General features: G+C 37.7%; 1 protein-coding gene across 1 annotated transcript in view; it reads right to left on the bottom strand.

The window, feature by feature from the left end:
• The window catches only part of OFD1 (oral-facial-digital syndrome 1), a 20,645-nt gene extending 6,631 nt beyond the window's left edge, over nucleotides 1-14,014 (bottom strand). The window contains 12 exon segments of the mRNA XM_009879387.1: nucleotides 41-230; nucleotides 367-458; nucleotides 1,119-1,192; nucleotides 3,675-3,794; nucleotides 4,679-4,785; nucleotides 6,744-6,917; nucleotides 8,680-8,810; nucleotides 9,523-9,630; nucleotides 10,422-10,449; nucleotides 10,534-10,602; nucleotides 11,425-11,625; nucleotides 13,919-14,014. Coding sequence (XP_009877689.1) covers nucleotides 41-230; nucleotides 367-458; nucleotides 1,119-1,192; nucleotides 3,675-3,794; nucleotides 4,679-4,785; nucleotides 6,744-6,917; nucleotides 8,680-8,810; nucleotides 9,523-9,630; nucleotides 10,422-10,449; nucleotides 10,534-10,602; nucleotides 11,425-11,625; nucleotides 13,919-14,014 — 1,390 coding nt within the window.
• Between the last annotated feature and the right edge of the window lie 63 nt (nucleotides 14,015-14,077).

Here is a 14,077-nt window from a genome sequence, read left to right as displayed (position 1 = left end):
GAAACACAAACAAGAAAATTACTAAATCATTCACACTGACTGTCTCGAAGATGCTGGTTCTCACTGCGAGTCTCATCCAACTGTTGCCTAAGTAGTTTATTCTGCACTTGGAGCTCCAATTTCTCCTCCTTTAGCAAAGGATAGTCTGATACCTCTTTCAGTTTTTCTGTCAATGATTGATTCTGTTTATTCACCAACAGAACCTGGGCCTTCACTGACTCCAAATCCAGCTGCAGATAAAGAACAATTTAGAAGCTTATGAACTGCTGTACTACTTAACAATTATTTTCATTTCACATTTTTTTTAAATGTACCTCAAATACACTAATTAGAATACAGTATATCTAAATTCATGTTTACAATTACCTCAAGCTCCTTCGTGCGTGATATGGCTTGCTTGAGTTCCTCCTTTTTCGAATTAACAGCAATAGCTTCTTCATGCAAAAGCATAGCTTTCTCTACAGAGAGGATTACAAATGCTGAATTAAAATTAGTAGAGTATTACTGTACCAACAGTTTAAGCTGCTAAACCCAACATTCAATTTAATTCAAGACATAAAAACGACTGAATGTTATACACACTTCTTCAAAACTAAGTCAATCACACTGTGCATACATATACACACATACACTCCTTTGGAATTAAGTAAATCAAATTCGTATGCATGTGATATACAATTTCTTTCACATGCCTTTCACTTAGAAGTCTAAACATGTTATCTGTCCCAGCTCTCTTGCTCAAGCTCCAATTAAACATCTTGTGTGTAACAAATGTAGAAACTGGCAAGCATTCAAAGGTATGGTACCAGACTGTACCAGAGTTCAATTAGAGAATGAATGAGCTAGTAGGACTTCAGAAGGAGACAGGAAACCAAGAAGCAAAACGCTCTGCAGATTCTGTGCAAAGCAGCAGCTTGTGGGTCCCACTGCATTCTGAACAGCAAGGACTTGCTGACCTGTCAATGGATCCTGCTACATGTTTTCAAAAAAATCTATTTTGATGGCTTTTCTGTCACTTACACCACTCCTACTGAACACCGTGACTGGTTAGTAACAATAGTGTTTTGCCAACTATTAGAGATAAGCAGCTACATAATTAGCCTCAGACAGATGGTTACCTTTATTTTTTTTCTCATCTTCAGTAACTTTATTGGTTCTGGCTATGTATTCTTCTTTTAATTCAAGCTGGTATCTAGAAGTAAAAAGCAGTATGTATTCCCAAAGAATGCACGTGCACTCGGACACATGCATTTGCATAAATTCCAGTCTCTCCCAGACTAAACTATGATCACATGATTATTTATTGACAAAATTAGTTATTGCAGAGCCACTGAAATGGTTGGGAAGGCCCCTGGCAATCACCTCATTCAACCACCTGCCCAAAAAGCAAGGCTACTGAAAACTCTAGAGTAGGTCAGCTGTGGTTCTTTGTAGCCAAGTCTTGAAAACCTCAAAGGATGCATATTCCACCAGCTCCCTGGATGACCTGTGCCAGCGCTGCACTACCCTCTCAGTAAACTTTTTTCTCTCTCATTTACAAGCTGAACCTCCCAAGCCACAATTTATGCCCCCTGCCACATGAACTCAGAGGTCACATTTGACTATCCTGACAGACGTTTATTAGGCCCTCTCTGGTTTCTTCATGACTTTCTGGAATTGGGGAACCCAAACCTGGCACAGTACTACTAGCATCGCCCTCACCAATACCTCAGGGGGATAATAACTTCCCTCAGCCCATTGGCCAAGGGGATGTGTGCCACTAATGTCACACATGGTGAGGCTCTGGCCTCACTTGCCAGAGCCTGCTGCTGGCTCATGGTCAGCCTGGCACTCGCTGTAACTCCCACGTCCTCTTCAGAAACGCAGCTCTGCAGTCAACTCCTTTCCCCCATTTATACTACTTCGTAGGGATATTCCACCCCAAGCGCAGAGCTTTGCTGATCTCCTTGTTAAAATTCATAAGATTTATGTTGGCACAATCTCCACGTTTGTCAAAGCCTGAACTGAAGCTCTGACATTTGTTGGGGAAGCCACTCCCCTTAATGAAGCCTCACGTTCAAAGTTGGTGAGCATGCCCTGTGCCAGCATCCAGATCCTGGACGAAGGCACTGGGCAGGCCAGGTCCCCGTACTGCCCCAAAAGATCTCTGCTCCTCGACCACCAGTGAGATGCAGAGCACTGCCCAGGTACACAACTCTTCACAGCCCAACAGTCACCCAACTTTACCATCTGGTTTTACTGAAATTTACAGGAGCTAAGAAAGCTCAGCATTTTGCATGACTGGGACATAGATTATAGGATTATGAATGTTTTCAGATTTTGCCATATCCGTCCTCCTGCAATTTGCAAATGGTCCAGACCACTCAGATCCTTCTCCCAATCATGGCATTTAATGTTTACTGCTGAAATAAAAAGAAGATTCCTTTTCTAACAAGCGTTATTATTTCTATACAATAAAGAGTAGCTCTTTGCTACTCTTCATCAAGGATTTGGGACAAAAGGATACAGATTTTACCTTTCTGATCATTTGCAACATGTCTAAAATATTTTGTGTGTTGATAAAATAAGCTAAGCAGCAGTTCATTCTTAAAACAATTTGATTCTCCTCATAAACCAAAAGCACTTTACATGCATTATTTGTAACGAGGTGGTATGGACTAGACAAAGTAAGATACCAAGGTGGGTCAGTTAGTTCTGTTTCACTGTTGTTTGACAAAACCCTCAGATCTACTCAGTTTCAGCAGAGGAATTATCCTTATCAAAATCTATTTCTTCCATCTTTCCTCTGATTTAAATAAAGACACGTGAACACAGATAATACTTATTGTTCACCGGCTTGCAATAAAAAGTATGATACACCAGTCATTTGGTTTATAGGCGTAACTGGAAGACTGATTCCGGCCATCAAACACCCCTGAGTAATAATGCCTTGAGAGCACGTGCTGGCACCGAAGCATCAAGCAACTCTTCCATTGATCAAGGTGCTCCAAGAAAACAGAACTGCAAAAGTTAGCATATATCCAGGGCAGCACCTCAAAAGTAGTCACAGATGACGTCTCATGCTTTCAAAGAGCATTTCTAAGCAAATTCTTTGAAACCATGTTCAAGCAGATAGTAGTCAATAAAAAAGGGTGATCTATATCAATGGAATCCCTCTCCAAAAATGGGCAGAGGCAAAGGTAAGAGTCTACCTGTACAATGGGCTAGTGTGCCTCTCATCCTTTTTCCAAGAAACCTGTAACATCTCTTTAACGCTGATTTCCCCTCTATGCCTTTTCTGCACTTGTAAAATGGCCAGCTCTTTTAATCACAGTTAAAATGAAATGGGTAATACTGCTTCACATCCTCTTGTCTAAGCATACAACTAACATCACATCTCTTCCCCTGATAACAACACAGAATTTAAACTACAACAATAATATAACCTATAACAAAAAAAAAAGAATTTTCTACTAAAAGGTTTTCCTGAACCTAACAGAATATTTTGTCTTTCTTGCAAAGAGCTAAGCAATAATGTAAAGAATTCAAGCTAATTAAAACAAAAAAACGAGTGCACATTTGCAAAGTCCATGCTTTGTTGCACTCTTCAAAAGAAACCCTATAGACTTCGTTACCCTGTTTTCAGAGGAAGTAGTGTCATGTGTCATCCTATTAGAAACAAAAGAAAAATTTACTTTAAGAGTTCTGTCTTCAACATTTGGTCATATGTCTCCTCTGTGTTCTTCACAGCAACTTCCCGACGTCGAAGCGCATCATCAACAGCTTTATTTTTCTCTTCCTGAAGTTTCTGAGTGCTGAAATACCCGTGAATATACAGACAATGACCAGTTACAAAGGCAAAACTTCAGGTTTTGTTCTTGTTTTCAAATAACATTTAGAGGCATCAAAGGGTAATGTACTTGCTTGGAACACTGTAGCAATTCAAAATAATCATCAGAATCTGTCACTGTAATTCATTACGAACAAGGACATGTGACACAAACTAAATTGCCCCATTTAAAATCCAGTACCAATCAATTATGCAGCTATCCCGGGTTAACCCTGGCTCAGTTTCCCACACCAGAAAGCCTTTAGAGGAGACAGTGCTGAGCATGCTACTCTAACAGCACCCTCTGCTGGCTTGTTAAAAACACCAAGTTTTTGTTAGCAGGATACTCGCTTCACTGTAAAAAAGAGTTTATATAGTAATGACATAAACTACTATTAAAAATCTGGCTAGAAATGGTTTATTAGGTTTTTCTTTTTATTATTTAACCAAAGAAAACTAATATTACTAAGACCAAGTCAAACAAAACTCCAACAAGACTAAAGAAACAAAATACCAGACACATGCTTCAGGAGTGTTAGGATTATAGCCTGTGCTGTTTCAGGTTTGTTTGTTTTTTTAAAAAAAAATTAAGCACGTCAAAGCAAACATTTGGCTCCTTGCCTCCAAACTGATGCTGCATTGCTTTGGTTGGATGAGGAGGTGCAGGAAAAAAAACAAAACACAACAAAATGACTTTTTGGATGAGGTATCCCTGCTAATACAGACAGTGTACAATACTTGGCAAAATGTGAAACACAACTTCCGGGATATATAACCTATTTCAATGTCATAGAAGCTGCAACATCTTGAAGCCTGCTTCCCAGAAAAAGGACAATAACATCATATTGTATATGCCCTCCAGCAACTTACACTTCAAATGCCTCAATTCTTTGCTTCAGTTCCGCCTCTCTGGTCCTTATGACTTCAATATCTTTCAGGAGATTTTGTCTCTGAGCATATATTTCCTTTGCCTCTATCTGAATCACAAAATATTATCTATAGGTTTACTTCACACTTCATACAGGTATCTACTCTTTAACATGTTCAGACTTTCAAGGATCTTCTTCAGTAATTGGTCTTAATAATCAGTATTATTTACACAGTCATAATTTGAAATAATGTTCTGAATCAACTGTAGTTGTTCTTTACTCCCGTTCTCCTTTTACTCTGAGTAAAATTGTCACTACTGGCCACCTGTAAACATTTTTCTTTTTAAGAAATAGCACTGATTAAAACTTATGTAGAAGGAAAAATTGTTTTAAAAAGACTACAGAATAAGCACATTCACACATCTGGTTTTTTAATAAACAATAGTTTTGTAGGTTCTTCATAAAAATAAAATTGGAAAAACAGATGCCAAAAAATATCACTTAAAACTGAACCTGAGTCAAACAGCAGTCTTTCGGATTTTGCAGTTTAACTCACTGAAATCAAACAAACTGTAAACGGGATTCTCTAAGGGATGAACATGCCAATACCAAAAGTCACATATCTTCTTATTAATAAAAAATAGCTCTTCCTGTCCTTAAGCACACAAGGCATTATTTATCTCCAAAGAAATAATTGCCTAAGAAGAAGAAAATTACTCTTTCGCTGTACAGGTGCCCATATCAAATTGGCAAGTTGTGCACTTGACACTGCTCAACGACTCAGCTGCTGTACCTGGTTCAAAACAGAGCAGTTTGTCAAGCCCCGTTTCCTGGGCATAAAGTTATTTTAGTAAAGGCTTAAATGACCTTCTACCTTTAAAGTAAATATACTCCAACTCAGTAAAGCTCCTGATCTCTGTTAAAAGAGTTCCCAGGTAAATGTAGCATGTAATTTTCAGTGAGTGCAGAAGCTGACAAGAACAACCCAAGATTCACAAACAATACTTGATGGATATGTTGATCTAGTTGTCTCTTTTTTTTTAATTACTGAATTAATTTCATGCCCACAGAAAAGGACTTGTAGCATAAAAAAAGATGGTTTTCTTGTAAGCTTCAATGGACCATAGTGATACAACATTTAATTTTCAGATCAGAAGGAGGTCAACAGTGGAGATGGTTACATATAATCTGCATTGTGACCTGTATGATTGCTTCGTTAACCAACATCACATGCTCTCAGGGGGTAAAAACATCCCCAAAACCAAAATCCCCAAAAAGAACAAAAAATCTCACCTCCCAAAAAACACACAAAAACCCAATCTCACAACACCAGCACAAAAATGTGGTTAGCATTTGTGGGTGACTATTATTTGGACAGGAAGGTCTACTGCTGCCAGCCAGCGTGTCGCTAGGCAAACAGGCAACAGGACAGCAAGCAAGCCATTATTCCAAAAACTGAGAAGTAATAAAGACTGGGAGAAGCAATTCAGAACTGTATATTAATTACTGTGTGCTGCAGTAACAGTGCCTATGCTGGCAAAACACCAAGAGTTAACAGCACAAAGGAGTAACTCATCAACAAAAAAAGAAATGAAATGATAGTTGCTTACAATCAAGACAGTGGCTATTAACAATATTCAACATATGACATAGAGAACTGGCATATCTGTACCACACAAACTGTATGTTCCATTTAGAGTCCTTCTTAGCAACTGAAAGAATTTATAGTGTAACTAAAAGCTACGTTCAACTTTGTTCAAGAAATCTCAGTGACTTGAATTCATCAGTTATTAAAAGATATTTAAAAGTATTTATTACATTTAAATCTTTCAAGTCTAGCTTGCAGAACTGTTCCTTTTCTAGACAACTCTGCTTAGATATTTATCCATACCCATTCTTGCAGTTGCCAAAAGTCTTCACTTAGTTATGAGAACAGAAGTAAATTCAAAGTTTTCGCTCATAAGGCAAGTAAGATCTGAAGGTAAATCTCCCAAAGACAAAAGAACAGTTTAACCAACTCACTAGATCATTTTGTCTACATTAGCAAAAATCATTTGAAACTTTACCTCTTGTTGCTTTTGAAGCCTCTCAATAGCATTCTTTTCACGAGAAATCAAGGCTTCAGACTTTGCTTGATGTGTCTTCTCTAACTCATGACGCAGTTCAGAGATTTCTTTCTGGGTTTGTGCTTTCTCCTCCATTTTAATCTTTGCTATTTCAACTTCTTTAAAATGTTCTAGCTTTTAAATACCGGAAGACGAGAGAGTTAAGTAGGGCCATCATCAAACTGACAAAGAAAATCCATCCTCAGACAATTCTAAAACCCAACTAGAAATTCTTGCTAAGAAAGCTAATTCGATGAAAATACCTAACTGTGATAAAAGCATCTTAGCAGCACGTACTGTTTGTGGGTCTCATATGGGTTTCATGTATTTATCTGGCATCCCAAAACTAATAGCTTTAGACAAAGCAGAGGCCTATGAAGAAAAACACACTGCAGGAGCAATAATTTGCTTACAGTTAAGGAACGGCCACACTCTTTAATTCCTTCACTGACACTGTTTCCCAAAGAACCACTTTAGACTGGAGACGCAAGAAAAGGCAGAAGTAGACCCATCCCAAATCTCTAAGGAACAACAGAAATTCCACTGGACACAAAAAGAAAGTGCCAAACGCAAAAAAATGCAGAACATGTAACTCCATGTAAAGAGGGTTATGGAAACAGAAGTCTCCATTCACAGAGTTTTTAGTGCAACTGGAAAAAAAAAAGTAAATATGTGTTAACAGGAAAGTGTGCTTCTTGCATCTGCACAGAAGACTCGTAGGGAACACGCCTCACAGCGTGTGAAGTGCGAGAGCAAGTTGGGTTATACAGAATTATAAAGATTTGAAAGAAAGTGTAAAGCAAATACAAGACAAAAAGTGTGAGAAGAAATGAGAAAAAGAATAAAAAGGGAATGACAGAAAAATTGTGAGACTAGAGAAAGCAATGTTAAAGATGGGAAAAAACACAGTAGGAATGTGTGATCAAAGAATTGAGGTCTGTGGGCAAAAATTTTGTAAAAAATTAAAGAAATGGTGAGACAGTATAGCATGACTTGTACATACACAAATTGGTTTAGAAGTGTCTTATAGGAATTCACATCACATTGCTAAGGAATCCATGTAAAGTTAATTGAATTTAGAAGTGATTTCTAACTGTTTTAAGATTCCAATCTCCTTTCTTGCAACTGCTTTGCTTAAACCGAGACAAACTTAACAACAAACATTTATGTTTTATGTACTAAAAAGATGTATGGGGAAATTATTCCACTATTGGGGAATGCAGACTAAATGAAAAATGAAGGTAAAATACACTGGGAGTTTTAACTCTCTGTCCTTCTACTTGTCTAGCTGAATAAATATGACTCATTTCCTCGAACAGTTTGTATGCAGATGAATGCCTTTAAAACTGTGTCTAAGATTTTTAACTTATTATCAGATTACTATTTTTAAATCCAAATAAACGACTGATCTTAACAGAAATTCATAGAAAAAAGAACACATATTTAAATGAACTGCAGTATATTCTCTCTGCTCCATTATTCAGGCATGGGGATTATGTGACAGAACAAATAATCTAATTTTATTCACAAAAAGAAGGAAAATTCTCCGAGAGCTGTCTTCAATTATAGAAAAAAAACTGGTAATAATTAATAATATTGTATGTTATGATTTTAGTGTTTATGTGTAATGTTTTGAAAAAGTACACAAATTCTCATCAGTATTTAAAATTACTATCTGTCAAACTGCTCAGCAGCAATTCACACGTCTCAGTTGCTATTCATTCTATTGAAATTCAAGCTTCAAAATCTTAACTGGGAAGGAAAATGAATAGTACAGTTAAGCAGAATAAACACTTCTCCATAAAACAAAATAATCAAAGAGCAAATAAAATTTGCCAAATTAAAGCAATCAAAATAAGAAACAGTTCTTGTACCAATTCAATGGCCAAAGTCATACCTTTTGACTCATTTCTGCTTGAAGCTGCTTCTCTATTTCTTTTCTATATTCACAAAGTTTTACTTCTAAAGATTGGTATTGCTGGGGATAAAAGTCTGCGAACTGTTCATCAATCAGCTGAAGCTTCTCAGCTACAAAAAGAGCAACATATCCATCAAAATTTCAAAGCAGTCCCCACAGCCAGCCTTTTGAAGACTGCAGGGCCCTGTGTCTCTGTCCTCAGTTTACCCAAGTGGCACCGTCATAGAGAGAGCAGTGTGGTACAAAAGCAGAGGCAGCACAGAAATGCTATTTATCAGCTTTACACCACGCAACATATACCTGGGAGGAGGCACTTCATTGTTTAAGCACTACCTGTGGTATTACACAGTCATACATCCTCTTAATTGTCGATGGACAGGAATTTTCTTTTGCATGCAACTTTCGGCATTTTCGCATTACTAGTAACATGCATATTATACTTCAAGAACTTCCAGTCTACGCCTTAATTTCACTGAGACACTACTGTAGAAAGAGCAGCAAGGCATGCATTTACAACTATCTTTTCCAGAACATATTTCGGCACGTAACACACACAGTTTGTTATAGCTCTTAGCTAGATGCCCAAGAAAACATCCGAGTGATCAAAACCAAATAATAATAACTGTAACAGAACTTTTGCCTTATTTTAAGAAAGGTTAGAAAATCAATGTACTAGTGATAGGTATAACCTTTACTTATTATTACCCTAGGCTGCATCTGAGTAAGTGATGAATGAACACCATTCATACAACTTTTTTAATCCATACCATTCACCAATATGAAAATATCTGGGGAAGACTTCCTTGCAGAGGTTGCACTTACCAAGAGATTCTCTGTAAGGTGGCACCGAGATTGTTTGAGTTTCTGTGTCCTGAGTTTCCTTACTTAGATGATGCTCTGTAAGTCCGATTAAAATCTGCATAAGAAAACCTATCAAGATCCAATATATTAGTGAGTTCTGATTTCATACCAAAACTGAATTTGAGCCTATTAATTAATGACGTAATTTTCACTGTACAAGAAAACTTCCCTGATTTATGAAAGTATCAAGTATTTAAGTAAAAAACAATACCAGTAAACTATCAAGAATTTATTGTAAGTATAACCCAGTCTATCTCATTCTGCACAAGCAGTCCTTTAGCAACTTTTCCTTTTATCCATGTATCTTTGACGTTTTGAGAAAGCAGATTACTACTACTTTAATTATGAGGTCATTAGGCAACAAGAGTTTCTGAAGATCAAGCTCCTTTAGGCAATACAATATAGCCAGGTTTCATCACACAGACACGAGAATTATTTCTGATATAAACCAAAGGAAAGTCATTTAAATCTTTAACTAGTTTTTGAAGAACGTTATGCAAGCTAATACAGTCAGTTATAGTCACAACCCAAAATGTGAGTTTGATGCAGTTAGCGTGAAAAGCTTCCAGAGAGCCTTATATTTAACATCCAATTACAGGGTTTTTTCATATTTCTAATGTTCAAGTAATTTATTTTGTAGGTAAATGCTAGCACTTAATCCACACCACAAATAGAAGTTGGATAATCCTGAAACACAATATTCATCATCCCGGTGTACCACAAGTTTCAAAATCTCACGGAATCTGTATTGTTCCATACCAATATACACTCAAGAAATTAAAATCTCTATTGCTCGCTTCTTAATAAAAATGAAGCTGATACAATCATCCTCGTAGGCACCATATATAAACATCGTGTACCTTTATTTTCTTTCTGAGTTCCTGAAGTCTGTAAGAAACAAAAGATGTTTTAGCCAGTCTGTTTTATCACAACTGCAATTAAAGCTTATTTTCAAAATTAAAATAACTTTACCAGTGATTTATAAAGACTGGATTTTGGATTGATCCTCATTAATTGAAGAAGATCTTGCATAGTCCACAGCTTTAGGGGGGAAAAAAAAAAGATATAAGCTAGAAAGATTAACTAATTTAAAATAACCTCAAATATGTAATAGGCACTATTTTACAATTGTAGCATATTTTCCATTCAAGAAAGATCCATTTATCACCTTGTAAAAGTATTTTCAGAGGCCTGCTATGCTACTAGTACGTTTACTTCTCTCTACTACCTAAGATGCACAGCAGCCAGCATGCAGTTTCACGATCAACTCAAGCTGTGAAAAGATAGTTTTGTTTCCTCCTCACCCTGAATACACACTTGCTACTTCCCTTGCCTCTTTTCTTGATTTATCACATGAATCAGATCAGCTCACTAACCTGAGTGACAACTAACCTCTCACTCGGTCAAAAAACTCATTTTCAGTTAGAAACTTCATGACCTGTCACACAGAGAAACAAAGGGAGGGCAGCCTGTAGTCAGAGGAGCTTTCACTGACCACGAATCATGCTTTTGGGGAACTGGTCAAACAAGAGGCTGCCTTTAATCAGGATCAGCTCGCCGAGAGCGCTGTCACGCAGCCTCACCAACAGTCATGCCCCACTGCGGTGATGGGGGAAGCAAGCGCAAGGTTAAGAGAGGTTTGTGCTGTGTCTGTCCAGAGCAGCACCTTCTGCTAACTGCCAATTTAAAGTATTTGTGAAAACAGCCCCAAACAATGAAATCTGTTACAGAGATCATCAGAAATTAGGTTCGTACTTCACTACCACAAAAGGGGATTTTTTTTTTTTAGTATTTTCAATTCTGTTAGAATACGACAAGTCCCAGAAAGCAAAGCTCCTAGAAGAGGTAAGTTACCACGCTTACCTTCTTCTTCTCTAATCCACTTTCTGAAAAGAAAACAGAAAGTGAATACTCGTAGCCACTTCTCTGTAGATGATCTGCCACCAAACTGTTGGAAGCTGTGCTCAAAAGTGAACTGTCTTCACTGGGAACAGCCTGTGGCTGAAGTTCTCCACTCAAAATTGGGTGCATTAGTTCACGAATGAGCTGGTTTCGGAGCTGCGTCTGATACAAAAAAGACACGATATTCTCAGTTCACATGTTATTCAGTAAGAGATTTTATTTTTCCAAAGTCACGTTTGTTTTTTGTTACTTGTTTCATTTAACTTGCACGTGTCATATTACAACCTACGCTAACAGAAACAGGCAGATTAACCGGCAAAATTCAGAAGAGTGAGTAGGACACTGCGCCTTTCTTTAAAACACTAACAGTGGCTAAAGTAATCTTTGACTTTCCCACAAGGAGTATCAAACATAGGATGGAAAAGAAGTATTGTTCTCTGTCAAGAACACACATAAACTCCACTCTAGTACCCCCAGCTCCATTTTTAGATCACTGCTTTCCTTCCCTCTGGCTGATGTGGCCTCAATTTCAAGAGTACTAATCAAAAAAGCCTACAGGCAAATAATAATTGAATTGTATTTTTTTTATTTATTTGAATTCTGTGAGTTACAATAGAGAAAGAAGTCTAAAATCAGAAAGTCTCCCTCCTGTAAAAGGAAGAAATAATAATTTTCAACACATAATTACACAAATCATTTACAGCATCCTAGAAGTTCATGATGGAAATAGTGTTTTAAGCTTTCAACAGCAGGTATGCAGCAGTGACAAAGTCGATTAAAGAAGGAGCACGTTGCCAAAAATAGGATGAAATACTCCACAGAACTTAACACAGGCAGACCATCAGACTAGCCTGATACTTTAGCATGGCCTTCTACAGAAATTAGGCTGACAATAGAAACAAAGACAACTGAAAAAATTGTTTTCCTTATTAATTTCTGAACTTGTCCAGTTTCAATGAACTTTGTTTCAAAACCAGCCAAGACTAACAACCTCTTCTACATCTCGTGATAAAGTGCAAGTGGAAAACACGGGGCTGAATCTCCATCCCTACTATGGGAAAGGTTGTTATACGTTTGGCATTCAGCACACCTGGAGCTTCAGACCTGCCCTGCCAGCAGCAGTCAGGCAAGACCACGAGAAAGTTGAGAGTGTTCTCATTAAAAGACGAAATCCACAAGAATCCATAAGAAATAGCTCAGAATCCATAAGATTAAGATCTGTATTAATTCTTCAGCTCAGAAAAGCTACAACATCTTTAATACGATGGAGTTAAAGAGCAGGCCACCTGACAGACTATTAGGTAAGTCAAACAAGGCAAGAAATGGTTCAAGTATTGCAAGCTTGGTATGGAAATCACTGAGGGAGAAACAAGTTGTCCTGAACAGGGATTTCTTGGCCATAAGATTATGAATGCTGTTCTTAGAATATAGATCTTGGTTTTTTTAACTTTAATCAACTGGACGTAAAAAGCAAGAGCTAAAAAAATTGCTGCTGACACAAACGCATCATTAAAAAATGCAGTCAGATGATGTTTACAGATTGGCAAAACTGAAACTGCAAGAAATAAAACATTTCAGCATTTAAAGTATTTGTGATGTAACACACAGGCTGTATTATTTGGAAAAAGCAAGATGTGCATGTGTCAATCAGTGACTAGCACTATGAATGTAACACGCCTTAGAAAGAGATATATGCTGCCTTCCACTATTTTTTGCACAAAACCAGGGAAAATTAATACCATTCTAAAATTTGCCTGGAAGGCTCACAACAATCATGTTCCACTTCCTTTTAAAAAATGGGGAAAGACCTCAAAGTGACACAGAGGACTAGTGGGGTAACCAGCAATAAGACTACTGCACCCTGACTTGCTTGGCACTGTACAACAGAACGCTGAAGAAAAGGTATGACAGCTGAGTACAAATCATCACGGAGAGTTAGAGCAACTTGCATTGAAGGATATTTTTAGCACAAGGCCAGAACAACCATAAATAAACCCAGGCTATACATCAGAACAAAATTTCACTCTTGTCAACAACAAGAACCACATGTTCTAAGACATTCTCCTGAATAAGCAGACAAGCAGCTCAAATATCTTTAAAACGGAACTTAATGTTTCAGGAGGATAATTCATACAGTGTGCTTACTTATAGTAGGCAAAAGAAAGACTCTGTGACCTAAAAAATCCTTTCCAACGCTATATTCTCATTTATTCTCCTTCCTGCTTGACCTCCGTCTCAAGTGTGGAAATTCTCAAAGACCTGATACAGGCCTGAAGAAGACTGTGAGACTAACCACAATGAAGAACCTGGCTAAAAAAGCTGAATATGAATTAGGATATGGCTAAAATAGTGCATTTGGGGAGAACAAGAAGCACATTTATGTGGCGTGGCTTCCCCTGCCTTCAAGTGAATGAGCGCAAACCTCGGGCAGGACCCTGCTGCGAACAGAGCGCACCTTCAGCGTGTCCAGCACCCCTCGGTTCTTAAAAGTCTGATAGAGCCTTTTCCGGAGCTCATCCTGGGACAGCGTCTCCCTTTCAGTCGAAGCCATCCTGCCCTACAACACTAGGGGGGAAAAAATAATAAAAAAGAAAAAGAAAAGGACTTTATTGTC

The sequence above is a fragment of the Apaloderma vittatum genome, unplaced genomic scaffold, assembly GCF_000703405.1.
Source record: "Apaloderma vittatum isolate BGI_N311 unplaced genomic scaffold, ASM70340v1 scaffold40770, whole genome shotgun sequence".
NCBI classification, from domain to species: Eukaryota; Metazoa; Chordata; class Aves; order Trogoniformes; family Trogonidae; genus Apaloderma; species Apaloderma vittatum.
Note: the sequence above shows the minus strand (reverse complement) of the source record. Positions and strands in the feature narration are given on the sequence as shown.